Genomic DNA, 26,296 nt, shown 5'->3' on the forward strand with positions numbered 1-26,296 from the left:
TACTAAGGGATTATAATTACAGTTCTCTCACTGGTCTCTCTTTGTTAAAGACAGGGTAACCAAACGCTTTTTTCTGTCTCATATTCACAGGTGTCCACACATACACAGAGACACCAGAAAAGCCAATGATGTAACGTAAGAGAATGGAAGTTGAGCAAAAGTTAAAGTTATTCAAAATATCGCTACATTAAATTTTATGATTAACAGAACTGTTCCAGAATTCAACATCAGTAAATTATTGCCAAAAACTTAAGGAGAAAGTCTGAATCTCTGTCAGTCATCAGTAATCCTATTTCTGATCCTAGACTGCGTATGATAAAACACTTCTTTAAAATAGACAGTAAAACACTTCCTTTAAAAATCTGAAATAGCTGTTGGGACGAGCACTGGGTGTTATACACAACTAATGAATCGCTGAATACTACAACAAAAACTTATGATGCACTATGTGTTGGCTAACTGAAAATAAAAAATTTTTAAAAAATAAATTTAAAAAACCTGAAATAGCTCACAAACTTCACATCCTACACCTTAGTGTTTGATACTCTCTAGAGGCAAAAATAAATAAATAAATATGAAAAATCAATCAAGGCCAAAGTTAGGGAAGAAAATCAAACCTCCCAGTTCTAAAGTTTTAGTAACTTCTCTGAACCATGTTGTCTGACTATGTCCCATAGGCCTGCTGCCTATTTTTATAAATAAAGTTTTCCTGGAACACAGCTATGCTTGTTCATTTACATACTGTTCATGGCTGCTTTCTTGCTAAAATGGCAACACTGAGCAGTTGGAACAGAGACCATACGGCCTGCAAAGCCTGAAATATTTTCTATAGAGCCCTTTATGAGAAAAAACCTGCCAGTCCCATGCTTTAAGATACAGCAACAGTTCAGTCAACAGCTGCAATATTACCTAGATTTTTTCCTTTGTGAGGAGGACCTTACCTCGAATGATGATAAATTCTTAGATATAGTTTACTAGGGGATCTTTGATAGATTTCTAAATAACTGTACCATGTAACTGAATAGTAGTTGCTTCATTACTTACTCTGGAGTAGCTTTTGATTTGCCTGGTGAAAATGTATATTCATCTTTATCTAGGCCATCTGAAGGAATAAATTCATCTTCCCCATCATTTGTTATGGGAGATGCTTTAACTTTCAGCTCCTCTAAATCATTATTGTCGTCATCATCATCAGCATCATCATCCTCTTCTTCTGAGAAATCAAATGTGTACTTAGGCCTTTCAGCTAGGAGAAAAATAAAAGTGAAGGTTAAACTCAAATCCAACTTTATCCACATGATATATTATGAATAATGCATTTGAAAAATATTCCAGCTATCTCTAACACAAGAGGGGAAAAAAAAGACAAGCATTCAGAAAAAAAAAAAAAAGCCAACAACTTCGGCCTCAATTATTTTGATAATGTTAAGTGTTCATCTTGTTCTTCCCAGGAGGCGAATTGGGTAATGCTGCATATGGAAAGGAGAGCATAAACTAATGAGATTAATGATTAGGGTGCTATTTGTCATACTTAAATATGAACTCAGAAATAGTGGGGAATATAAGCCATTGTAAAAGTGACTACTAAGATTTCCCATTTCTACAATGAGAAGGCCAATTTACTAGTCTTAGTGCTAAACGTTCTCTTAACCTCCTGCATTAAAACTTCTATCTTCTATTCAGTTTTACTATGAAATGACAGACAGTATTCTTCAGATGAATGAGAAAAAAATAGAGATAAGACCTGAGTATATTACTAAAACAATTTAATATAAAGCATAAAAAGTACCAGCTATGGGGAAAGGCACATTGGTACAATGCAAATAACTTTTATAATTTCTAGCATATATTATGGGAATAAAATTTTTAAAACATTTGGGTGCTATGTAATTTTATACTTCATTTTAGATGTATGAGAAAGCCTAAATATAATTTTGAAGCATCTAATTTAATAAATTTTCATATAACTTAAATTACACATGTTAATTCACCTACATTGTACTACCTATGCACATTAGGAAAAGAAAGTCAATCACCAGTGATTAGAGAACCGAAGAATTTAAGGCCTGACATATAATTTAAAAAGTATCTCCCAGAGGTAAAATAGCCATAATATGGTATCATTCATTTTAATTAGGACTTACTAAAATTTGAGAAGAATCTATAAAATAGGACAGTCAATTTTTAAGTACTTGAAGACTTCAAATTAATGAATATTCACAAAGGATAAAACTGCATATTTAACAATATAGAATAACAAAATGGTATCTTCATCCTAACCCTAGCACTACAGTTACATAAATTATGCAATGTGCATGGAATCAGACTCCTAAAGCAGGAGGAAATTTTTCATGGGGGGAAAAAAAATGAAACAGAAACAAAACTACAAAGCACTTCTATTGATCTATCACTGTCGGTGTTCTACCAAGGTACATTTTTACCAAACATCTTCAAACTATGGAGGGAATATAACTGAAACTTTTTAATAAAAATCAGTAAGAAAACTTGGTTTACTTTAGAGTAATTGATGTCCAACTTTGCTAAAAACATCATTCTGTAAATCATTTTTTTTTTGTCTTCGTGAATTGTAACTTCGGAAATACTAACAATTTAGTACTTTAATAGCATTGATAATACTAATAATACTAACTTATATGAGTAATATTAACTTGGTCAAACTATAATATACAATAAAATAAATATACAATGTATCAAAATACCAGCTGCTCTCCTAAGCAAAGAATCTCTTGGAATAACCACAGGTTCTGTTTCTTCCAAGTCACTTTCTGACTTGGATTCATCATCTGACCAAGGATTCCGTTTCTTCACTTTCTTTGCACTGGATTTACCAGATGATGTAGGTGTTTTTCTCACCCTGGTACCTAAAAACAAAACAACAACAAAATATCATTAGTAAAAATAAAACTGTTAATAATGAAAGGTTAATTATAAAATAACAAGTGTTCATGAAAATTGAGAAATTACATCAACTATTAGAAGAAAAAACACAGTAAAAAAAAAATAGTAATGCCCTGTACATATATGCATTTTCTCACAAAAAAACTTTGTAACAATTCCTCACCAGGCTCCTTTCTCTCCCTTTTGGGTTTGGGACCTTTATTTACAGGAGCTGACGGGACCAATGCCTCTTCTCCAGTACCCTCTACTGGTGTTCCACTGAATTCTTCATCGAATTCTACTTTTACTGTTGTGGTATCAAGATCACCCTACACATTAAACAAATAAATAACCAGAAGTAAAAATAAAAATTAACACCATACACTTTAGAGATACATTTCCAGCCATAGATCACTTCTACCTCTGAAACAAATAATATATGTTAAAAAAAAAAAGATGATAATGATGATGATAGCAAGAGGGGAAGAATGAAGGGGGGGGAATCGGAAGGGGAGATGAACCATGAGAGACGATGGACTCTGAGAAACAAACTGAGGGTTCTAGAGGGGAGTGGGGTGGGGGGATGTGTTAGCCTGGTGATGGGTATTAAAGAGGGCACGTACTGAATGGAGCACTGGGTGTTATATGCAAACAATGAATCATGGAACACTACATCAAAAACTGATGGTGTAATGTATGGTGATTAACATAACAATAAAAATTTTTAAAAAATCAACTGTAAAAAGTAAGAAGGCAGCTTTTGATTAGCAAAGGGACTTTCAAACCAATAGCAAAATATACCATAAGGTACCTGCAAAATAAGTTCCTATAGTTCAGACCTCTACATACTAGAAACACATCAGATTATTGAAGGAAGATAAGCAACACATGTCATGCACTGCTAGGCATTAGTCAGTCTCCCTACCCCAAGATTATTAAAAGACAGAGAAAGACACAAGGACAAGTCACTACAATACAAATAACAAATATGGAGGGAGGTGTAAAAGTAGCCCTTGGGGAGACGTGAGCAACTCTGCCAAGTGCAGGGTCAGGGAAGATTCCATGGAGAAGGAGCCTTTCTAATTGAGTTTTGAAAGAATCATGTATGTTTGCTAAGTGAGGAGAGGGAAGGAAGGAAGAGCACCCCAGTTTGCAAAAGACACAGAGGCACGATCGCCACATTGTATTTAGGGAATTACAAATAGTCTGCTAGGATTGGAGGAAAGAGTAGCCACACAGAAACTAGGGAGGCACGCAGTTGCTAAATCACTGAATACCAGAGTCTGTGTGTAGTCAGTGGGGAGTCACCGAAAACTTTTAAGCATTTGTGCAATAATCACTTATTTTTGGAAATATCACTTGGGTAATAAGAGACTAGACAGAGATGAATGAAGTGGCAAAAAGTAGAAGTCATGATAAGATCACTAGAGACAGGAAGACTAATTAAGAGGAACACTTCTGTCAGAAAAGTTATGGAATTCTAAGACAGTATCAATGGGGATGAAGATAAGAGGGTGGATTTTGGAACTGCTTCAGAGGCAGTCAATAGGATTTAGTTACTGATTAAATGAGCAAGTCCCAGGTTTTGGACTTGTTAGTGATGGCTAATAAGGCACAGGGGTGAAAGAGGTTTTTTGAAATCAGGATAATGGGCTCAGCTTCAGATATGTGGAGTTTGGGCAGTGGGCATTCAGGTGGCTTTATTACCCTGGCCCTCCTGAAAACATTACAGCTTAGGGACATAGATTAAAGAGTCATCAGTGTGAGTGAAAAAAGCTCTGGGCATAGATGAGGTTACTTGAGACTATTTAAGGTAAAGAGAAGAGTGCTAAGAACACCAAGTGAAAAGGAGAGAAGTTATTTCCTAAAGAGGAACCTGTGTGTGGTAGGAAGCTACGTAAGAGGGAAAGAGTATAGATGTCAGTTTATCAGAACAGTTTGAAGAGAGTGATCTCTTTGGTATCACAATGTTCCTATACTTTCAAACATTCGTTCGGCAGAGAACTCTCCAACCCTCTCACTCCAACTCTGAGGTTCATTTCCCAAGCTCTAATTAGACTACTGGACATGTCTACATATCCCCTGGATTCTAAAATCAACCTGCCCCAAAAAATCTGCCTCTCTCTTTCAAACCAGCATGGCTCCTCTTCCCTCAACTTTGAACAGCCCTCTCAGTGTTTCCTTCTTCTGGCTAACTCTTGCCCAACCTGCTGGAGGGTTAGGTAAATCCCATACTTTTAAATCCTCAATAGCACCAGTCAATGCCAATGACATAAGAGGTGCCTGGTAATTTTTTTTAACTAACAGTAATAACAAATAAATAGTAAAAAATAGCTTACTTTGAAAACCACACAGACCCTTTTCTGCTTATGAGACTTCTATGAATTGCTCATAATGTAGAATTAAAAGTTTCATTTTTAAGCTGATACACTTTTTTGGTTGTGATTCCATGATTTTAAGGTAGAATGCTGCTGAATAGAGTATTTCTCTCATCAGAATCAAGGGGCACCTGGGTGGCTCAGTCGTTAAGTTTCTGCCTTCAGCTCAGGTCATGATCCCAGGGTCCTGAGATGGAGCCCTGCATCCGGCTCCCTGCTCTGCAGGAAGCCTGCTTCTCCCTCTCCCACTCCCCCTGCTTTGTGTTCCCTCTCTCGCTGTGTCTGTGTCAAATAAATAAAATCTTGAAAGAGAGGGAGGGAGGGAGGGAGGGAGGAAGGAAGGAATTAAAAAAACAGAATCAACTAAGTAATTCCTTACATGTATGTGGATCCCTAACTTAACGTTTTCTTTCTGTGGACCAACTGATCTCACAGAACAAATGATTGCCTATCACAGTGAAATATATTAGAAACAAAGCATGACTTAAGCACACAGTAAAATTAAAATACATATATACATTGGAATCCACCAATGAGCTAAAACAAGAGATACGTCATACCTTTTTCTTCTTCAGCAACTTTTTGCTGGCATCTGCCTTCATAGCAGTAATTTCAGGAACTATTCTTCTCCCATAAGGTGAGGGCATTGTCTCTTCCAATTGAAGTTTCTTCACCTTAGGTTTGCCAACTTTACCTTTTATTGCTTTTCCAGCCATTCCAGCCAGAATATCCTCTCGTTCTTGCGCTTCCACTTTCTGAAGTATAATTAAAAAGGAGGCAAGGGAAGAGGGTGGGTGCATAAACAACTCGTAAGAAAAGACAATCACTACTGCATAAGAAATTAAAACGAGTATCATTAAGGAATAAACCTTTCCTTCCGACTGATATAATCTAAAATAAACATTAAAAAAACACAATAATTCTAAGTCAAAAGACCTGAGTTGTAGTTCCAAGCCTAACTAGCTTCTCATTTGTAAAATAAGGGGGTAGTAACTAAACGACCTATATGGTCCCTTCTAACTCTAAGATCCTATGATATATTGGGCAATTTTAGAAAAAGTTTTTATTTTCTCTTTCTCTACCTTTAAAAAAAAAAACAGAATTCTACCTGGAGAAAACTAAATTATAAAAAAAAGTTAAAATTTCTCTGTTATAAACCTAAAGACACTATCTATTCTACTTTGTAAAAATCAAAGTACCAATATTCAATCATATATATTTTGTTCTTACCTCTTTGGGGGAAAAGAGACTGAATCAATAAGCTATTTTGAAGTCAGTTAAGAAAATTTGATAGAAAGTATCAGAACTCAGTTTATTCTAAATTCCCATTCCATATAACTTTTTTTTTTTTAAAGATTTTATTTATTTATTCATGAGAAAGAGAGACAGAGAGGCAGAGGGAGAAACAGGCTCCCAAGGAGAAGGGAGCCCGACTCAATCCCAGGACCCTGGGATCATGACCTGAGCCGAAGGCAGATGCTTAACCACCTGAGCCACCCAGGCGCCCTCCATATAACTTTTTGTATTCATCTATTCCAGGTAGAAATTATTTCTTTATAACTTCATATAGCTAGAAGTTTAATCCTAATGTGGCTTATAAACACATTAGCCTTTTCAGAGTTAAAAGAAACTGAAATAAACATTACTTTTCCAAATATTTTTTAATGTAGACTTAACCTACATCCAGTTCTTCAACAAATGCTGCTAAGTCTTCTTTCCAAAGATCTGAAGGTGATTTTCTTTTAAGATCATTGACTTCTCGCCCCTATAATAAGAAAGTAGTATAATTTAAACAATCAGTAACTTAATATATAAAGGGTAAATCAAAATACTTCTTTTTGGAAAAAGAAAAAGAAATGGATAATACTGAAATAGTTTCAAATTATTTAACCCACAAAAGTTCATACTTTTGCATCTCTCTGTTTAATCAGTTCTTCAACTTTTTCTTTAGTAAGAGACCACAGAGACATATTTAAAATATAATTAAAATCGGGGCCTGAAGGAGTTCCTGAATCAGAGGAACTATCATCATGCTGGTTTTGTGTTTCTTCCTCTTCTGCTGCCTGTAAAAAATAATAAACTTTATATTAAAGTCCTGTATAGTATTAAATCAATGCTGAATTTTACTGAATATTGAGCTAAAAATTCCACAAATGCTATACTCTTAATACTCTATCTTAAGGGTGGATGGGGTTCTTTTAGATTATCTGCAGATTACCTATAAAAAATGTATTTCCTATAAAAAGTTTTCTAAAAATACACAATAGTAAGTCTTCAAAAGGAATGGGTATATTCACTCCCCATTTATATAGGAATGTGATGAAAAATTAACTGCTTTGCCCAGGAACTAAGTCATGAAATGAGAAGATACCACATATCTTGAAATTAATAGAGTAGAACTAATGTTTTATCACTGCATCTTGTCAGATTTGTATACTGGTGAGTAAATGAACAATTTGAAACCCAAAATAAGTTATCACCTACGGAGAATGTTTTACAGTTGTAATATAAATATGCTAAGGTACAGTCACTCCTTTGATTTCTTAATAAAAATTCTCTAAAGCAAGAATACTCATGTATGAAGAGAAAGTTCAATTAAGAATTTAGTAGCTGGTAAGTTAGAGTAAGAATTATGAGGGGTATTCTAAAATTTTATTCATAAGGTCTTTTCTCATAGAAAAGATTGCAATGGGGGCGCCTGGGTGGCTCAGTCATTGAGCATCTGCCTTCAGCTCAGGTCATGATCCCAGTGTCCTGGGATCGAGCCCTGCATCGGGCTCTCTGCTCTGCGGGAAGCCTGCTTCTCCCTCTCCCTCTGCCCCTGCTTGTGTTCCCTCTCTCGCTGTGTTTCTCTGTCAAATAAATAAAAAATCTTAAAAAAAAAAAAAAGATTGCAATAAAAAATCCTCTTTTGCTAGTATTAAATTTCAAAATCCAGTGAACTTAATAGAAGTTATTATAGGTGACATCACCTCTAAGATTTTTAAAATAACAAGAGCCATTAAATAAAACTGCATTTAAATTATTTAAGGCACTCAGATAATTAAAAACGACTGAGTTAACCATGATACTCCATGAAACAAAAAGTTCACTTTTGGCAACCAAAAAAGAAAAAAATTGTTTTCAATTTAGTTTAAAATTTTCAGGAAAATAATGTATATATACTAAGTAAAGTTTAGCATACTTTAGAGGGGATAAAAATATAAATTGCAAAGCAACATGCTTCATTACATAAACGAAACTATGAATTCAATTAAGCAACAATAGCCAAATAAGAAATGCTGTTGCTGAGTTCATCAATGATTAATAAGTACCTAGACAAACAGTACTTACGACAAATTAATAAATTCTACCATTTTTAAAAATTCTTCATGAAACTGTGTTTCTTTGGAATATTTAAGTTGTTACACTACTATTAAAATATTACTAGGGTGTCATAAAATCCTGTTTAGATCCACACTTTAAAAGTCTATTTGCTCTAGGCTTTGATGACACCCAAAGTATTATTAACGAACGCTCGATGAATATATGTGTATTATCATTGTTAACATGAAGATAACTAAGGATATTTTCAGAAATCAGAAAAATAAACTTTTCAAGTTCCAACGACAGAATTCTATTATGTTAAAAAAAAAACTAATCTCATAATCATCTGCTTTATAATTCTCTCTTCTCCAACTCTATACAATAGGACACTCTTAAAAGAGCAGCTCCTTTTGTTACCTTAATCCCCAAAGTGAACACATGGCCAAGATGCTGAGAAAATTTTGATGGTGACAATGAAGTTATTGAAACCAACCACTAAGTTTTACCCATGAAATCTACTTCCACTGGAAGGGCATTCTCAAACCCTACACACCTTTACCTTCTAAAACTAAGCATTAAATTTACTAGCTTACTAGTTAATATTTTTTAAGATATAGTTTAAACCAACAGTCCATACAGAAGGGCAAGCAGTGTATAAACCATAATTTGGGATTCAAAAATGCAGTAAAATACATTGAAAGGAAAGCAAAGTGCTTGGATCATCTTAATTTTGAATATTCCCCATCTTGTCCTACCCCATTTTCCCTAAACGATAAATAAGCCTATTATCTTAACATGTAATTGCTAAGTATATAATTTATTCTAATTTTACTCGCTCTAATATCTGGCATTATACTGACTGTTCAAAATTTTAAAAAGTTTAAATAATATAAACAAAAGCAGATGTCAATGTAGTTGATAAAAAATATGGAAAACATTGTGGGTTGAGAATTCAGAAATGTAAGGAAGTTTTAAGTTATGTCATATAATAACTTTTTTAAGGATAATAACATCAGTATCATATATACACAACATTCCAGTTAAGTAAAAAATTAGTCATTTCCATAATTTTCTTCCTTTTGTACATTTGTGTTCTCAATCACAATGTTGTATTGCCTTTTTAAGTTTTTCTTTTAATTATTCACAACCGCAAGAAACTAATTCTTGAGAATTTCAAAGTTTCAATATTCCATTCACTGAATACTAGATATCTGAAATGAATAATTAATAAAACATCAGACTTTTAATCTGAAGTTCCAGGGTTTAAATCTCTGGTCTAAGATCTAAGCACAGGGCAGAGCACATACTTGGTGCTCGATAAACACTGTAATACTGAATATTTTGTCTTTAGTCTTCCCAGCATAAACCGAAACCAGACCAAGTGAATAGTGATTGGATACCATACTATGACCATAGTCAGACCAGTGTGAAATGATTTATGTGCTACCAGTGTAGTTCCCAGATAGTACACATGCACCTCACAAAAACCACCACCACAAACAACTAACACCCTTTAATGGCAGGCTCAGAAAAAAGGCCAAGGAGACTGAGCTACCTTCTCACACCTGGAGTCATTTCTCCAGGCCCTGGTTGAGTCACACTGGCAAAGTGCTTTGTGGTGGGTGTGCACTGCAAATTCCTGTACTGTATCTGTTCTGTGGATAAACAGAAGACTTCAGTCTCCAAACAGACAACTCGGCACCTTTATAGCAGTACTGAATTTAAAATTTAGGGATTGGGTTGTTTGTTTTGGAATTTGCTTTTAAAAGCTTCTCTGAATGTCTTGTTCTGCAAATGATTACCTTTTCTTGTGCTTCTTTCCAGGCTTTCACTGGGTCAGATTCATAACCTCTCTGGACTAACATTTGAATCAAATCTTTCTTTGACCTATTCTCTATGTGAGGGAAAAATAAAGTTAGGATCAAGAAAAGAGATTCAATTTGTATTTGTTTATATTCTACTGATAAAAATGTCTTCTATTAATAAAGATTTTTTTTTCCATTTTAACTAATGTTTAAATTTTTAAAGGTTGCATCTTACCTATAGTAATTTTTCCTTGTATCTTCTCTAAAATGAAACGGGCTTGATTGTTAAGCTTTGTAGACTCTGCTCCCAACATTCCTACAAGCCACTCCCTACGTAAACCATAATAACTTAATCGTAAATCAAAGAATTCTTTCAAAATGTCTTGCACGGTTTCATACTTCTTGAGACATCCCATATGATCAAAGAGTACCTAAGAAAAACACAAAGTTTTTGAAGATGACATAAATCTGTATTGGTATTTTTAACTTGTGGGACATCTACAGTATGTAAAATAACTATAACACACTTAAATGAACATACACCACCCCTAAAAGCTGTTAAACAGAACCAAAACTATTAAGTACATTTCGGTAAATATTCTTTTGGTGACTCCAAGAAACTGATAAATTCTCAAAACTATGAAAATATTTAAGATAATTTTGAAAATAAAAATAGATCCTTTAAAAAAAGGTTCTAATTCAAAACGGCTATAAAACCATCTAAGAAATTTTTTTTCAAACTAAAAGCATTCTAAGTTTACGAATGTTAAAGTTCTCTCTCCCCCACATACTCAATAGATGTGTATTTGTCTCTTTTTGTTTGTTTATAATTATGCTATAATTCAAACTTTCTCAATTTGGAGGAAAATTTTACTTCTTCTCTATCCTTTTTCTCCTTTTTTCTTTCTTTCTTAGCAGATGATGGCAGTTTGTCTCAGCCACTGTGCTACTGGAGTTTTTCTTTACGTCTAAAAGCTAATTTGGAATGGAATGAGGGTAATCATACATGTTCACTTTCTACCTTTCTCTCCAATTATATACAAACATAAATATACAAGTTTAATAAATAGATTAGAATTATGGGGAGATGACTACTCCACAATTAAAATGCTAATAGAGACAAGCATAAGGAACATGAAAATCCTGCACCAATCACTCCCATAACTTTTGGTCAGGGTGTGTATCCCATGTGCTCAAGCCCAGATGCACAAATGCAGAGTTGGGATTAAGAGTAGTGGATAATAATCTAAAGGAATGCACCTTTAGATTCTTCATCAAATATACAGGGGGAAAACCATTCAGACTTACTACAGCCACAACCATCATGAAACCAATTATAAAAGTTCTACTTATGGCATGGAAGAAACATTAAATTAATAGTAAATCTAATCAATTACCATGGAATTACAAGTAAGAGTAGTTTGAAGTTTAAAAACTTTGTGCAATCCAGCAGCTTCTGCTTGTGCTAGCTTCTCTTCAGTCATTTTCACCACAAATTTCACAGTTGTATCAGTATGATATTCTTTATAATCAGAAATTAATGCCGGTGTTTTATCTGTTCCATTTAGCATAGGTTCTAAAACCTGTTCTTTGTATACCTATAAAAGATTTTTAAAAAAGTAATTCTTTTCCTGACACACACTCACATTCTCATACTACAAGTCATGCAATTTTTTAAATATTCCCTACTCTGGTGGGAAAAAAAGAAAAACCTCCCTATCATCTGCCCAGTCAGTACAGAGGACAATATACAGGGGTCTCAATGGTGAAAGAAGATATACAACGTAACGGTTCTGAGTTGCTTCTACACCAAAGGGCAAGGAAAAGGCTGAGTATGAAGAGGATGACATCAACTACATCTGACAAGAGATGACATGCATACTTTTAGATCTGTAATAGCTGACACTGACATGAATTTGTTAACCATATTTATAAGGGTTCCAAGCTAGCTTAAGTCATTCTACATTTAGAGAAATTAAACTTTTAAATTACTATTTGAATACTCAAAGCACAAATTCAACTGGATGGGTCAAAAATGTATACAGGAATTTTTAAACACTATACAGACTTAGAACAAACAATGATGGAATCATATTCTTACCAGAAAGCATTCCACTGCCCTCCTGACAGGCAGCGAAAATACTTCTACTAACCTGTGTCCAAGTTCTAACTGGAAGCTCTGTAATCTCTACTGTGTTTCTATCCACCACAAATATTTCACCACTGACTGCATACTGGTTTTGACCAAGCTCTTGGATGGTTCCTTTAAAGTTTTTGTAATTCGGAAGCTGCAGAGAAAAATAAAAATAACTTAAGGCCCTGACTTCTCTAACTGCCAGTACAATATTTGAATGCCCCATCTACTGCTACTAACAGATTAACATGACTGAAACTAAGTTCCTCATCCTTAATAGTCTGTCTCCAAATAATCACTCATTCTTGAATTCATAGCTTTTGTTAATATAATCTCAGCATCTCCCAATCTCAAAACCTTAGCTTTGGGCGCCCGGGTGGCTCAGTCTGTTAAGTGTCTGCCTTTGGGTCAGGTCATGATCTCAGAGTCCTGGGATACCACCCTGCCTTGGACTCCCTGCTCAGTGGGGAGTCTGCTTCTCTTTCTGCTCCTGCCCCCTGCTCTTGCGCTCTGTCTCAAATAAATAATCTTTAAAAACAAAAACAAAAAACCTTAACTTCATCTTTCTTAGTCTTAGAATATTTTTTTCAGCCTATTGCCTCTATACCTCCTTCTCCCCTAGACTAATAATCCTTTAAAATCAAACTCCTTGCATGTTATATTGAAAGTCTTCCACAGTCTGGACCCAATCTAACTTTCTAACTTTTCTCCAATGATTTGCCTTCCATACCCTGCTTGAATATTTTGAATATTCTTACATATATATGTATATGTATCTACCCATATATATATATACACTGAGCACATGAAAAGCATGTATTGACCAGATTGTCTTAATATTCTAAAATATATCTGAAAGGATTAAAACACTATAATCATAAAGCATTTTATGCTTCTATTAGAAAAACCTTAAGTACTTTAAAGTATTTAAGGAGAAAAACAGATTTTCATAAAAAATGAAATTAACTTCAATCAATTTTCATACTAGTGTTTTATTTTAAAATACAAGAATGAAATAAAACTTGGAGAGAAATACATAAAAATATGAAGTTTGTTTCTATATGCTGGTTTTATCAAGTTTTTTTCCTCTTTGCTTATATTTTCTATAATGAGCACTACCATTTTTGTAATACAAATACACTTTAAGTGTATCATGATAAAAGGAAATTTCCAGATGATCCTAAATCACATAGAAAAGGGAGGACACTTTTTTGAGAAGTTTTTCTTGGAGGTAGTTTGGGGCAAAAACAAGCACAGTGGATGATATAAGGGCAAAAATAAAAAAAAATGGGGATACATTAAAATATATACAATTGTTTTTAAGATTCCTTACAACTCCAATACGACTTAGTTTGAGAACAAAAACAAAGCTGCATATAATTTTGTCGTAAAAACATTATTCTCTTTATAATTTAGATATTTGAAAACCTGAAATATGAAGTATTTTTTATTTTCAAAAAAGTTTTTCCCCATAATCCTTATCTCCAGGCTTTTCCCAAAGCTTGTATCTTTTACTATAAGCACATATCAAGTTACATACTACTAAGGTCTTTATTGTCCACAATATGTTCCAAAATGCAAATGCTTCCATTACTTTTCTAAAATGACTGGACTCTGTAGTTAGTAGTACATTATCATTTGTTAAATAAACAATATAAGCAGTAAGTTCTAAATAATTACCATAGGATGAGGATCCAAGCCATCTAGCATTCGTCTGACATTGTTCACAATTTCCCTAGCATCATAGTTGGGTAGTTTACAAGCCCATCCAGTACCAATGCCCTCAGCACCATTTATTAAAACCATGGGAATTATAGGAATATACCACTCAGGCTCAACGCGTTGATTATCATCATAAAGGAATTTGAGCAGGTTGTCATCCACAGCAGGAAAAAGCAGTCTTGATAAAGAGCTAATGAACGGGAAAAAATATGGAAAAATGTCCTGTTTTAGAAAATTAAACTTTATAAAGACTTTACATTTCAAAAATCAAGAAAAATGCTTTTTAAAATTTTGATTCCATGTACTTAACAATACAATTTACCTAAACTTATAACCAAATACATTTCTCTCAGGCAGAAAGCCAGAATAAAATAGCCCTATTTTACTTACATGCTTATTACTTACTAGTCCACCTAATTTCTTAGTATTGGTAAATCATGTTTTATGGACTTCCTCTTACTCTGACTAAACCCCCAAACCCTTCTTCAGCCTAAAAAGTAGTTGGATCAGAAAAAATCCTTACATTAATTAGGACCTGTTTCACCAATAATTCACAAACACTGAGATCAACAAACTTCACTCTATTTGCAATCAAGTACTTTGGAGCATTCACGCTCAACAGAACACCCAATCATCTCTCCATACTTACAATTCTATTAAACATTTAGTTAGTTCCAATATACTTCAAGTAGAACTTTATATCACTGTATCAGCAAACTGTTACCTTAACATTGTGAAAATATAACGAGGGCTTGCAGCATCTTTGCCACCATGAAGCCGAGTTCCAAACTGACCAATAGGCTGAAGCAAGTTAATGTTGTTGCTTCCCACAAAGTTCTGAGCCAAATTCACAATAGTCATCATCAATGCTTGCTACAGCATAGAAACAGAATATAATATTAATATTCTAAATTTTCTATACATATTCCCTAATTTTTATTAAAATCCAAATTCTTGATTCTCTTACATTTCCAAAGACCTTATAAAAGAAAAAATACTTTATTATGCTTAATTATCATTCTTCATGCCAGTAAATATAGTTTTCAATTGATTTCAATCTTAATGCTTACTTCTCCATGATGATAAGCAGACATCTCAGCAACAGATCCAGCCAACTGGGCAACTTTTACTTCACGTTTATCATTCCTCTTGAAACAGGTAAATAAAACTTTTCGTTGTCCTGGTTTAAAACCTATTTTTAAAAAGAACAACCCTCTTTTAAAAAATACTACTCCAGATATAGTTGCAATGTTTCTTTTAATGACTACAGTGTTCTATATATTCAGGAGAAAAAAACAAAGGTATAGTTTGCTTTTGAAAAATAACTAAAATTGTTACTTGAGATTCTGTAACACAGTAAGTACATAGTAACATGTTTTTATACCATCTCAGTCTATTCCAAAAGTGAGGTGCCGCGTAAAAGACCACCCCTTCTGGTCTTAAAGAACTGCTCAATGGCACCAAATCCCTTTCACAGGAGTTGCCGAGTTGCCGAACATTCATACACACAAAATGTCAGTTGTAACTAAAGTAGCAGCAAACCATCAATAAGTCTAAAAAGTATATTACTAGAGTATCCCAAATCAGAAAACCCTTATAAAGAAGAGATGTGTTGTGGCAGTTAAGAATGCAGGCTTTAGAATCTCACTGATCTGGATACTCTTCTCAACTTGGCCATTTACCATTTGACTTTTTGCAAATTACTAAACCAATAGTCTCAGCGTCCTCATCAGTGTAATAGAAATAATTACCTTCCTAACAGGGTGATCATAAGGATTACATGAGATAATGCAAGCAAAGCATTCTGCTTCCTTATCATTCTTCTTGCTCTAGGCCAATGAGCACAGTAATAAACTTTTCAGTATATGCTAGCTATCATCATCATCGTGGGCTCAGAGCATGGTAGAAACAAGATGACAAAATATGGCCACTTTCCTTGAGAATTTTATAATCTAATTAAGGAGGCAAAATTGACACAAGTAAAATAAGAGGCACACAGTACTGGAAGAGAAGTTTAGGCATCTGAAACCAATTTAGACTGCAATTGTTAGAGAAGACTTCATAGAAGGGATATAACTTAAAGCTGATTTAGATGGATGGGTAGAACCATCTGCTATTAGCTGAAAACCCAAGCAACACAAAGATCAACTTGCTAAAAGTTATAAAATGAAAATTAAGTATTTCCAGAAAGAAGAAAAAAAACTGCTCTACCAGGTACCAGTTTCCAAATATTTTTTTGGCAAGTTCGATAAGTTAGGTTTTGGATACTAAGGCATAAAGATGTTTTTAAAATTTAGTCTTGGATAACTATTTTAGAATTTATAAAAATCCCATTTTATATTTTATTTTAAAAAGTCTGCAATCAACCTGGGGCAAAACCTTTAAAAACTGGCTTTAAGGTTAATTTTCCTGAAAAGCTTAAAAAGAGTTTAAGAGATTCAAATTAAGGAATATGAAAGATTTCAGTCCTACCAAAAGATCTCAAAAACAAATTCGGAATTTTAAATTTTACTATAAGAATAGCTTAGAGTACATGAAATTAAAATATACTCTCAATAACTACATACAAAAGTGAGAAACAAAAGCTACTTACCATCAACAAGAGATGGTATAGATCTTTCATTGTCTGAGTTTGAGAAGAGAATCAATTCCTTGTTGATGAAATCATTGTAAGTCAAATGCTTTGTTGCTGTACCATACAAAAATTGCTAAGAGAAAAGTTATATAGCAACACTGTCATTATTCCTGCATGAATTTTAGTCTCTTTCATCCCCCAGACCACCACTCTTTATGACTAACCTCTGGTAAGCCATGTAACCTACGCTGTCTTCGGTCTTCCATAAAATTGGTTAACCATTCTTTTCTGTCATCAATCTTCTTTTTACTGAATGCCTGAAAGATTCCAGGTAACAATTTCACACATTAAAAATTAAATGACTTTCATTATACAAAAGGCAAATAACTAATTATTAATTTCTCAGAAATTGAGTTTTTTTTTTCCAATAGGCTTTTGTCAAAAATATACTTGAACAGAAGTCTTTCAATTAAAGAACTTTGAAAGCAGAGCATAATCTGTGTGCGAGACTGGGGTGAAGAAACACTAAGATTAACTAGTTTGGACATTAGAGTTCAAGAGAGACTTACAGAAAACCAAGACTGGGAAGAAAGGTATGGCAGGAAGGGGGATGGATATCACGAAAAGAATTTTTTAATTAACTTGATTACCAAGGTAATGGCAGCATCGTCTTCAGGACCAGCATATCTAAACAAGATGCGGTGCCTTTCCATATCAGCAAAATATTCCTTTGCTTCTTTAGCTGTACTGGTACCCAACCCTGCACAATATAAAAAATAAAATTGAAAAAAATCCAGAGAATGACAAATACTACGTGAGCTCACTTACATGTAGAATCTAAAATTTCTAACTCATTAAAAGAGTAAAATGGTGGTTGCCAGGGACTGGGGAGAGGGGGAAATGGGGAAATGTCAATCAAAGAGTACAAACTTTCAGTTACAAGGTGAGTAAGTTCTGGGGATTTAATGTATAGCATGGTGCCTACAGTTAATACTACTATATTGTATACTTGAAAATTGCTGAGAGATCTTAAATGTTCCTTCCATACACACAAAAAATTAACTATGTGAGGTGATATGTTAATTAACTTGATTGTGGTAATCAGTTTACAACACATGCATGTATCAAAACATGTTGTACACTTTAGATATGTATAATTTTGTCAATTCCTCTTCAAAAAAGCTGAAAAAATTTCCAAAAATTATGAACATTAATGGTTGTTTAAAACCATTAAAAGCTGACAGATCAAGCTGGCAACACCTGTACCAATGGATCAATTTTAATAGACAAAGAAAAACCAGACATTACATGCCTCCTGATGTAAATATACAATACCATCTGTTAAATGTTTTTGCCACATAAATCTAATCCAAATCTGTATCAAGCCTCCAATTTAACTACCAGTTAACAGAAAATAAGAGGCAGAGGAACATACTATATACTTAATGAAATTACAGGGATAATCAGCAAAATCCAGAATGTGTTAAATTATACAGGACAAACAATCCAACATTTTGAACAAATAAATTACAAGGAAAAAAATATGAAAAGAGAAACAATATATTACGATTTAATAGATTTATCAAACTGAATGCAATGTGTGGACCCTGACTGGATCCGAACTCAAAACAAAACAAAACAAAACAAACATTTTTATTATAATCAGAAGAATTTTAACAATGACTATTTAAGGTTATTAAAGAAAGGTATGATAAATTATGAACATTCTTTAAACATTCTTTTAGAGATACATACTATTATGGAAATAATATAAAATCTAGAAGTTATTTCAAATGAATGGGGAGGAGATGAGAAGAGTTTTGATAAACAGGATTGGCAGTGAAATGGTGATTATTAGAGTGCATGGGAAGCCCATCATACCACTCTCTACTTCTATAAAATTTTCCGTAAATTCTTTAAAAATCAGCCATAGCTACTTTTGTAGTCTAAAACAAACTTTCAAAATATTTTATAATGATCTCAAAAACAAATTTATGTCAGTGGTAATTTCACAAAATTTAAGTATTTTAAAATACAAACCTTTGTAGTATTTTATTTTCCAGGCTTTCTGGTTTTCTATATGTTTTTTCCACTCATCAAATTCAGGAATACTATAGAAGGAAAGTTCCTGCTTATTTTTGCTAGCCTTAAATTAATAAAAAAAAAAAAATTAGTTTTCTGCTATTCTTTAAGCAACAGTATAAAAGTATATTAATGTAAATAGTACCTTCACAATAGGAGTAATGAACTCTTCAAGAAAGCCATGCTTCAAAAGTGATGGCCAATTGTGATGGATGAAATTAATAAGCAGGCCTTTAATGTGAGAACCATCTTGATCCTAAATAAATGTTAGTAAAGAGTGCTATAATAATTTTATGAAACATAATTATTTATATAACCAAATTTTAAAATGTATGAATGTAGCACAGGCAAAATTCCAAATTTTGGAACTGCACTTTAAAAACCAGTGAAGATTATCCTTTAGATGTACACAGTAAAGAATTTTTTCTTAAAATTCAAGTAATGAATATAGCTAGTGATAGTATATTTTGTAATTATAGGAAGATTTAGTCTATCATTTTATGTTTTATATAGATTTCACTAAAACAATGATTTAAGGATGAAAATACATAAAACATGGTTATAATGCCACTTCACTGAACAAGGGAAGGAGTAATCCATGGAGTACAGGTATTCACAAGTCTTATCTTGATATAAAAACTGCTAAATTTCTGCTTAAAACTACATAGCAGCTTTTTCAGTGGAAGATTTTCTCTACAAATGCTTTTAATTAGAGTACATGAGACATGCAGTTGGATGCATATGAAATTCTTCCTTTTTGGTTTTCCAGTTCTTTCCTAATTACTGTCATTTTACTATTCAAGTCCTAGTTTTTGCACACCTCAAATTATGCCATCATATACAAACATTATCCATCATCCTATTGATTAATCTTTGTTGCTTATAAATTTCATCATTTCCTTTCAACTTATAGGTAGGCTTCAACCCCACAACACTACCATGTGTTCTACTCTTCTCATATTTATTTCATTTAAAAACATTTTTAAAATAACCAAAAAGATGGCTGCATAAAATGTGCCTCACACAAACAATGCCATTGAATGTTTTCTTCTCCCCACTTTGATGTACAATCATTTTCCCTTTTACTTTCTTGGAGAAAGTCTCATGAAACAAATATCAAAAGGGCACTCTGAAAAAGATAAGTTTTAAATATGTGGCAACCTTTAAACCAACCTGATCAGTCATAATCATAATCTTCCCATAGCGTAAAGTTTTCAGAGATTCTGCATCATCATAACTTTTCTTGTACTGTAGACCAACTATTTTGATAATATTGTTTATTTCTGCATTTTCCATGATCTGTGCAAAAAGAAAAATAATTCAAAGTATGTTAAAAGTGTTGAGGAGTGCTTGGCTGGCTTAGTCAGTAGAGTATGTGACTGTTGGTCTCAGGGTTGTAAATTCAAGCCCAACACTGGGTGTAGAAAGTACTTAAAAATAAAATCTTTTTTTTTTTAAGTGTTGAAATATATAAAAAGTGAGTCAGAATTTACTTGTAAAAACTCAGCAATTTTAATAAAGTATTAAAATGTCACATATATGTGGAGATATGAAAGATACCTGTTTATGAGAAGCTTCCCGTACGTTAAGAATTTTTCCCCTAAGTGGAAAGACTCCATATCTGTCTCGCCCAATCACACCTAATCCAGACACAGCCAACGATTTGGCAGAGTCTCCCTCTGTCAATATCAGTGTACACTCCAGGGAATGTTTGCCACCTGAGAGATATTAAAAATGACATATACTCCAAATTCCTCAATTTTACCAATGAGAAAAATGAAGCGAGAAAAATTAATAATCACAATGATGACAGTAAAAGGTTGTAAGAGTAACATTATGCTCAGCATAGTTTAAATGTTAAGTATATTTTACTGAATTCCTATCCCCCAAAAATTGGTAATATGTAGTGCATGTGCAATTTTAATGAAGTAAAATTATACTCCACACATAAAAATTGTATAGTCTGGAAAATGAGTATTTTCTATAACCATATAAATAAACACTTAAAATCTTGAAAAAAATCTGAATCTTACCAGCATCATTAGCATCATCCAGTTTGGGAATACCTTTGATTTTACTATACTTTACTGATGAACACTTCTTGTTCAGCTGAGTCTGAGCCTTAAATTTCACCCAATTCAGAATACTTTCTACAATGCCACAGTTAGAAGCCTAAAAATCAAAGAATGATGATATACAAACAAGCCAGAAGTTCATACACTTAGCTAAAATTAATGTAATACTTGGAATCTGTGCAGTTATATGGAGAAACACTAACGGTCATGATAATGATACATGCTAGTAAATTTTACTCTAACTACAGTAAAGCTAACTCAGGCAGCTATACACAATAACCTACTGTACAGAAATACAAACAGATTTGAATAAAGGGCAACTTACCGAAATATGAAAAACACTCTATTATAATAAACCCCATGAAAAATATACATAGCTTTTGTTGTAAGTTAATTTTGTTAAAATTAACATGGTAAAAGCTGATCCACCCATGAATTTACTAGCTGGGAAATTCTAGACACTGACATTTCTTATATTCCTCAAAAACACAAATCTTGAATTTGCTATGACAAAAACTAGTAATATATAGGAAACATTAGGATAATCAAGAACTTATGAATCATCCTTATTCTTTAAAGTTTGGTCATGAGAATTTCAACATTATATATTGTGTCCCCCCATGCAGTGAGCCAATGTGTGACGAGATGTTAACCCAAAAAGAAGAGTGAAGAATCTCCAAGTTGGAGCTATTTATTTTTCATTAAACTGGGTAGTTTGATTTTAGGTGTAAGAAATAGTTTTCTGCAACGTGAGATATAAAAAGAGGTGGACTATGTTGCCAAATCTAAACTTAATCCACTCAAAATGAAAAAGTATAAAATCTAAAATCAAATCACTTCATCATGAATGCTATGACGGCAGAAATTTGCAAAAGCATTAATGTAGGGTCTTTTGTATTCAGAACTCCTCATTAGATGCAAAAGTACTATCTCTATAGGCTTTAAGCTGAGAACCTAAAAAACAACTTTTGTTTGTGAGGGCATACCTTTGAATTTACAATACCAGAATATGATAAGTAAGTTATTTCTATGGCAATTACAAAACACTCCTCCACCAAACTATAAACTTCCAAAGAGGGGCTGTGACTTATTCATCTTTACATTCCCAGTGCAAATATATTTAAAGGCACTTTACATATGCTTATTTAATATAGTTTACTGATGGTACTGCTGAACAAGGGAAGTGAAGTAAACCTTGCTTATATACAACAGATTATGAGAAATTATTAACTTCAAGGCTCAGTTATAAACCTAAGATTATTTATTTGTACTCTCACCTCATTTCAGAAAGGTTTAAACAGTCCAAATACGTGCAAAGTAAAATGAAATTTTAAAATATGTAGAATATGATAAATTTTATATTATGCATAGATTATCAAAATTCCAAAAAAGAACTATACAAAGGTAAAAATCAATAGATGAAGTTGAAAGGAGTACAAAAGATGAAATCAGGAGTCCTATAAGGACGTGTACATTTGTGAGAGGAAAATCTAGCTGAATAATGGCCAATAAAAAGCTAAAAACACAATCAGTTACATGAATCCCTACTTTCTTGGCAAAACAATCCACTGTTTTACAAAACAAAGTCTATCCTTAGTAGTTTTCAGAATTAATTAAAATAAATCAACTAATTATTATAGTATAGGTGCCTATGCTCACAGTTAATATGAGAAACTAATCACAAAGAGAATAAATAAGTCAAAACTACTTAAATCAACTCTCAATAAAAACACTGAGAAATAATAAAAATTTTACTCACTGCTTTAAAAAATTTTTCTGACAGTTGGCATTTGGACCCAAAACTTTTGGGTTGCAGAGTCATGTTTTCCTTAGTCTGAGAATCAAAAGTTGGATTTTCAATAAGGCAATTAATAAAAACCCATATATGGTTTTTTACCTGTTGAAAACATACCCCAAAAAAAAAGTCAACATCAGAACTTATATCATTTAATAATTCAACAGTATATATAAAGCACCACTTACTTGAAATGGTTTTACTGATACACCAGCTTTGTTCTTTTTCTTAACTACTTCAATCAGTTTACCAACAACTTGATCTACTACATAATCCACATGACGTCCACCCTAAAGAGGAACAAAAAAATAGAATATAAGATTTTCTATAGCTAGGGTAGCAAAATACTTACATATTCTTTTTTTTCTTAAATGAGCATTTAATCTTCACAACTTTGTGAAGTCAATATTATTAGCCCAATTATGCAGAGGCATAATATGAATCTCAGAATTGCAGAGCTGGATTTAAAAAATAAGGTCTTGGGGCACCTGGGTGGCTCAGTCATTAAGCATCTGTCTTTGGCTCAGGTCATGATCCCAGGGTCCTGGGATCGAGCCCCACATCAGGCTCCCTGCTCGGTGAGAAGCCTGCTTCTCCCTCTCCCATTCCCCCTGCTTGTGTTCCCTCTCTTGCTGTGTCTCTCTCTGTCAAATAAATTTTAAAAATCTTTTAAAAAAATAAAAATAATTTTAAAAAATTAAAAATAAGGTCTTTTTGGCTCTAGGTCCAATTAGCCAACCGTATAGAACTATACACAAAGTAAAAACAATCAAATAAAAAAACATGGAAATGAGAACGAATACTAGCAGACACAAGATTTAAACTTAGGAAATGTGGCAGCCATTGCCAGTTGGCCATCCAATGTCCATTCCCCCCTTTATTAAAAAAACCTAAATTTCTTTTTACTTGGCAACATGCCCAGTTGGGTTAAAATATTAACCAGTCTAGACTCCCTTGCAGCTAGAGGTAGCTACCTGACTCAGTTCTAGCCAGAGATGTTAGTGAGATACACTGGATGGGATTTCCAGGAAAACTACTGTATTCCTGATAAAAAGGGAGTGATTTAGTTGGTATACTCATTTGCCCAGCTCCTTTCTCTCTCCCTAAAACTTGGAATTGAGGCATAGAGAAGACAGCAGGTATCTTAAAGGCATGAGAATGAAAGCCACATGCTAAGGATGGCAGAAAAGAAAGAGAGGAAGAGCCTGGTCCCTGATGATAGAGTCACAGTGCCAAACTAAGACTGCCTTCTCCCAGGCCCCAATTATAAGAAGAAAAAATAAAACCTTTACATCTTTATGCCATTGTACATTAGCTTTCTATTACATATTACAAAATGCAATCATAACTGATGCAAAATTTGTTGACTTGAGAAAGTGATGCTAGGTTATAAAAAAAAGAGTATTAAAAAAATAAGTTAAAACTTGAAGAGTGACAAATTATCAAATCACTGCTTTAGATTATTCTAGAATACATGCTTGTATTACCTAAGACTTTATTATGATCAATGGACAAATGTTTTTAGACGAGAAAAATTTCACTCACTTTTGAAATCCAAAAGCCTACAGGAGAGTGTTCAAACTCTTTTGAATGGCATATAACACGTTCCACAATCTGACCCCGAAACAGACTCCTCTATTACTCCTTCTTTTATACACTCTAAACTCAGAACAGACTAAGGAATGTGTTAACATTCTAAATTCATAAAATATAAATGTATTCAACTATAAACACTAATCATATAAACTCAATGCTCAGTGAATGTTTATATAAACCATGAGTGATTTTCATGGAAAATAAGCTCTCATTTTCATAAGCCAATTTTGATTTCACAAAAGCAGATTTGGGGTTGTTATTGTTTTTTATTTTGTTTTTAATGAAGGATTGTTTTATCACTGACATGGCAACAAAGAATTAGCACACTTACTTTTGTTGTTGCAATACTATTTACAAAGCTGATTTGCTGGAATCCCTTTTCACTCAGTGTGAGACAAACATCCCATCTTTCATTTGCAAGTTCATGAATAACTTTCAGTGCCACTCCAGTTTCATCCAACTTGTCTTTCACATAAAGATCTACATAACTGCGAAATCCATTTACCTATTAATTAGAAAACCAAAACCAATAAACAATCTTATATTGGCAGCTCAACTAGGTGAATGCCATCAGGTACTCTTACAGTTTCATTTTCCCTCATTCACAACAGCTCTTACTCCTCAGATCCAAACCTTCATGACTTCCCCCACTGTATTCCTTGATTCCTGCCCTTTAAAAAGGAATTCATTTCTATATGTATCTGATAAAGAGAGGTTATGAAGGACAGGTAAATTATTTTATTTTTTTATTGTTATGTTAATCACCACACACACATCATTAGTTTTTGATGTAGTGTTCCATGATTCATTGTTTGTGCATAACACCCAGTGCTCCACGCAGAACGTGCCCTCTTTAATACCCATCACCAGGCTAACCCATCCCCCCACCCAGGACAGGTAAATTATAAACTCTTTCAAGAGTTTAAGTTTTAAAATGACAAAGTAGACATCTAGTTTGAGTTCAGACATATAGAAGGCTTAAAGAAAAAAAAGAAAAGAAGCTTCTGCCCTTACAAGAAAACAGCTGGTCAGACAGCAAACTGATTTTTCAAGAACCCTCAAAAAAAAAAAAACTGAATTCACAGGACAGCTGGCCATCCTGAGTCTGAAGAGAAACAGGTGTCTATAAGGAGACACAGAATACTAACCAATTTGCTTAAGTGAGGCAGAAGCTGCCTAATGTCATATAAGCCAAAAGGAACATTAAACCAGGAATTTTGACAAGTTGCTGTAGGACAAATGTGGACAGTATGGGTATGTGAAGTACCTGAGGATTGTCATCATAAGGGGTTCCTACACTTACAGGCTTTTTCTCCAGAAACTCCAGCAGGTTCTTACAGGGAAGGTCAGGGAAACTCTAGAAAAAGCTCCCCACCACGGTGCTGCTGGTTGAGGGGAGAGAATAATAGCAGCCATTGGGAATTCCACCTGGACTCCTCTCCCTTACCCATCCCATCCACAAAAACCAAAGAAAACAAAAACCTTAATTTGCAGGGGGAAAGATACTGATAAAGAGTATTGGTAAAATATCACTATAGCTGGAATAAAATAATTCCAGCCCTACCTCATCCCACTCCCAACTCATTTAAGAAAAAAAAAAAAGTTTATTTTAAGGAGCAGGGATCCTGAAGAATACTAAATGAGAATACTGGTGGATACATGCTGCAGTTAGGGGAAAAAAATAAAGGGCAGTGGAAAAATCTCTACTTCTAGAAGAGAGATAGAAACACTTGTGAAGGCCAAATCCCTGAGACAGAGGGCCAGAATGTACTCCAAAGTCTTGAGACTCAGTCAGACATAAGTATCCTACAACCTACCACCATGTTAACAGACCTCCAATAATAACTGTGGATTTCAGCAGGTTGGGCTGCAGAGACAGACCCTCCTGGAGGGGCAGCTCCAAGGCAAGGCCCAAAAACAAAAGACAAAA

The 26,296-nt window shown here is 33.7% G+C and overlaps 1 protein-coding gene across 2 annotated transcripts in view; it reads right to left on the reverse strand.

The window, feature by feature from the left end:
- TOP2B (DNA topoisomerase II beta) overlaps nt 1-26,296 on the reverse strand; it is a 59,076-nt gene that overhangs the window by 7,169 nt on the left and 25,611 nt on the right. For both annotated transcript variants that reach the window (XM_028099063.2, XM_028099062.2), the window contains exons 8-31: nt 24,698-24,871; nt 22,959-23,060; nt 22,735-22,872; nt 20,934-21,072; nt 20,461-20,618; nt 20,074-20,199; nt 19,046-19,156; nt 18,859-18,964; nt 17,469-17,578; nt 17,043-17,135; nt 16,837-16,951; nt 15,314-15,435; nt 14,968-15,116; nt 14,202-14,433; nt 12,541-12,675; nt 11,785-11,985; nt 10,623-10,818; nt 10,385-10,476; nt 7,184-7,339; nt 6,958-7,041; nt 5,837-6,031; nt 3,083-3,227; nt 2,721-2,882; nt 1,045-1,246 (exon numbers count right to left, since the gene is read on the reverse strand). In XM_028099063.2, coding sequence (XP_027954864.1) covers nt 1,045-1,246; nt 2,721-2,882; nt 3,083-3,227; nt 5,837-6,031; nt 6,958-7,041; nt 7,184-7,339; nt 10,385-10,476; nt 10,623-10,818; nt 11,785-11,985; nt 12,541-12,675; nt 14,202-14,433; nt 14,968-15,116; nt 15,314-15,435; nt 16,837-16,951; nt 17,043-17,135; nt 17,469-17,578; nt 18,859-18,964; nt 19,046-19,156; nt 20,074-20,199; nt 20,461-20,618; nt 20,934-21,072; nt 22,735-22,872; nt 22,959-23,060; nt 24,698-24,871 — 3,443 coding nt within the window. The remainder of the gene's footprint in view (nt 1-1,044; nt 1,247-2,720; nt 2,883-3,082; nt 3,228-5,836; nt 6,032-6,957; nt 7,042-7,183; nt 7,340-10,384; nt 10,477-10,622; nt 10,819-11,784; nt 11,986-12,540; nt 12,676-14,201; nt 14,434-14,967; nt 15,117-15,313; nt 15,436-16,836; nt 16,952-17,042; nt 17,136-17,468; nt 17,579-18,858; nt 18,965-19,045; nt 19,157-20,073; nt 20,200-20,460; nt 20,619-20,933; nt 21,073-22,734; nt 22,873-22,958; nt 23,061-24,697; nt 24,872-26,296) is intronic.

Source organism: Eumetopias jubatus, unplaced genomic scaffold, assembly GCF_037043125.1.
Source record: "Eumetopias jubatus isolate StellerSeaLion01/CBP00866 unplaced genomic scaffold, mEumJub1_p1.0 scaffold_1, whole genome shotgun sequence".
Taxonomy (NCBI): domain Eukaryota; kingdom Metazoa; phylum Chordata; class Mammalia; order Carnivora; family Otariidae; genus Eumetopias; species Eumetopias jubatus.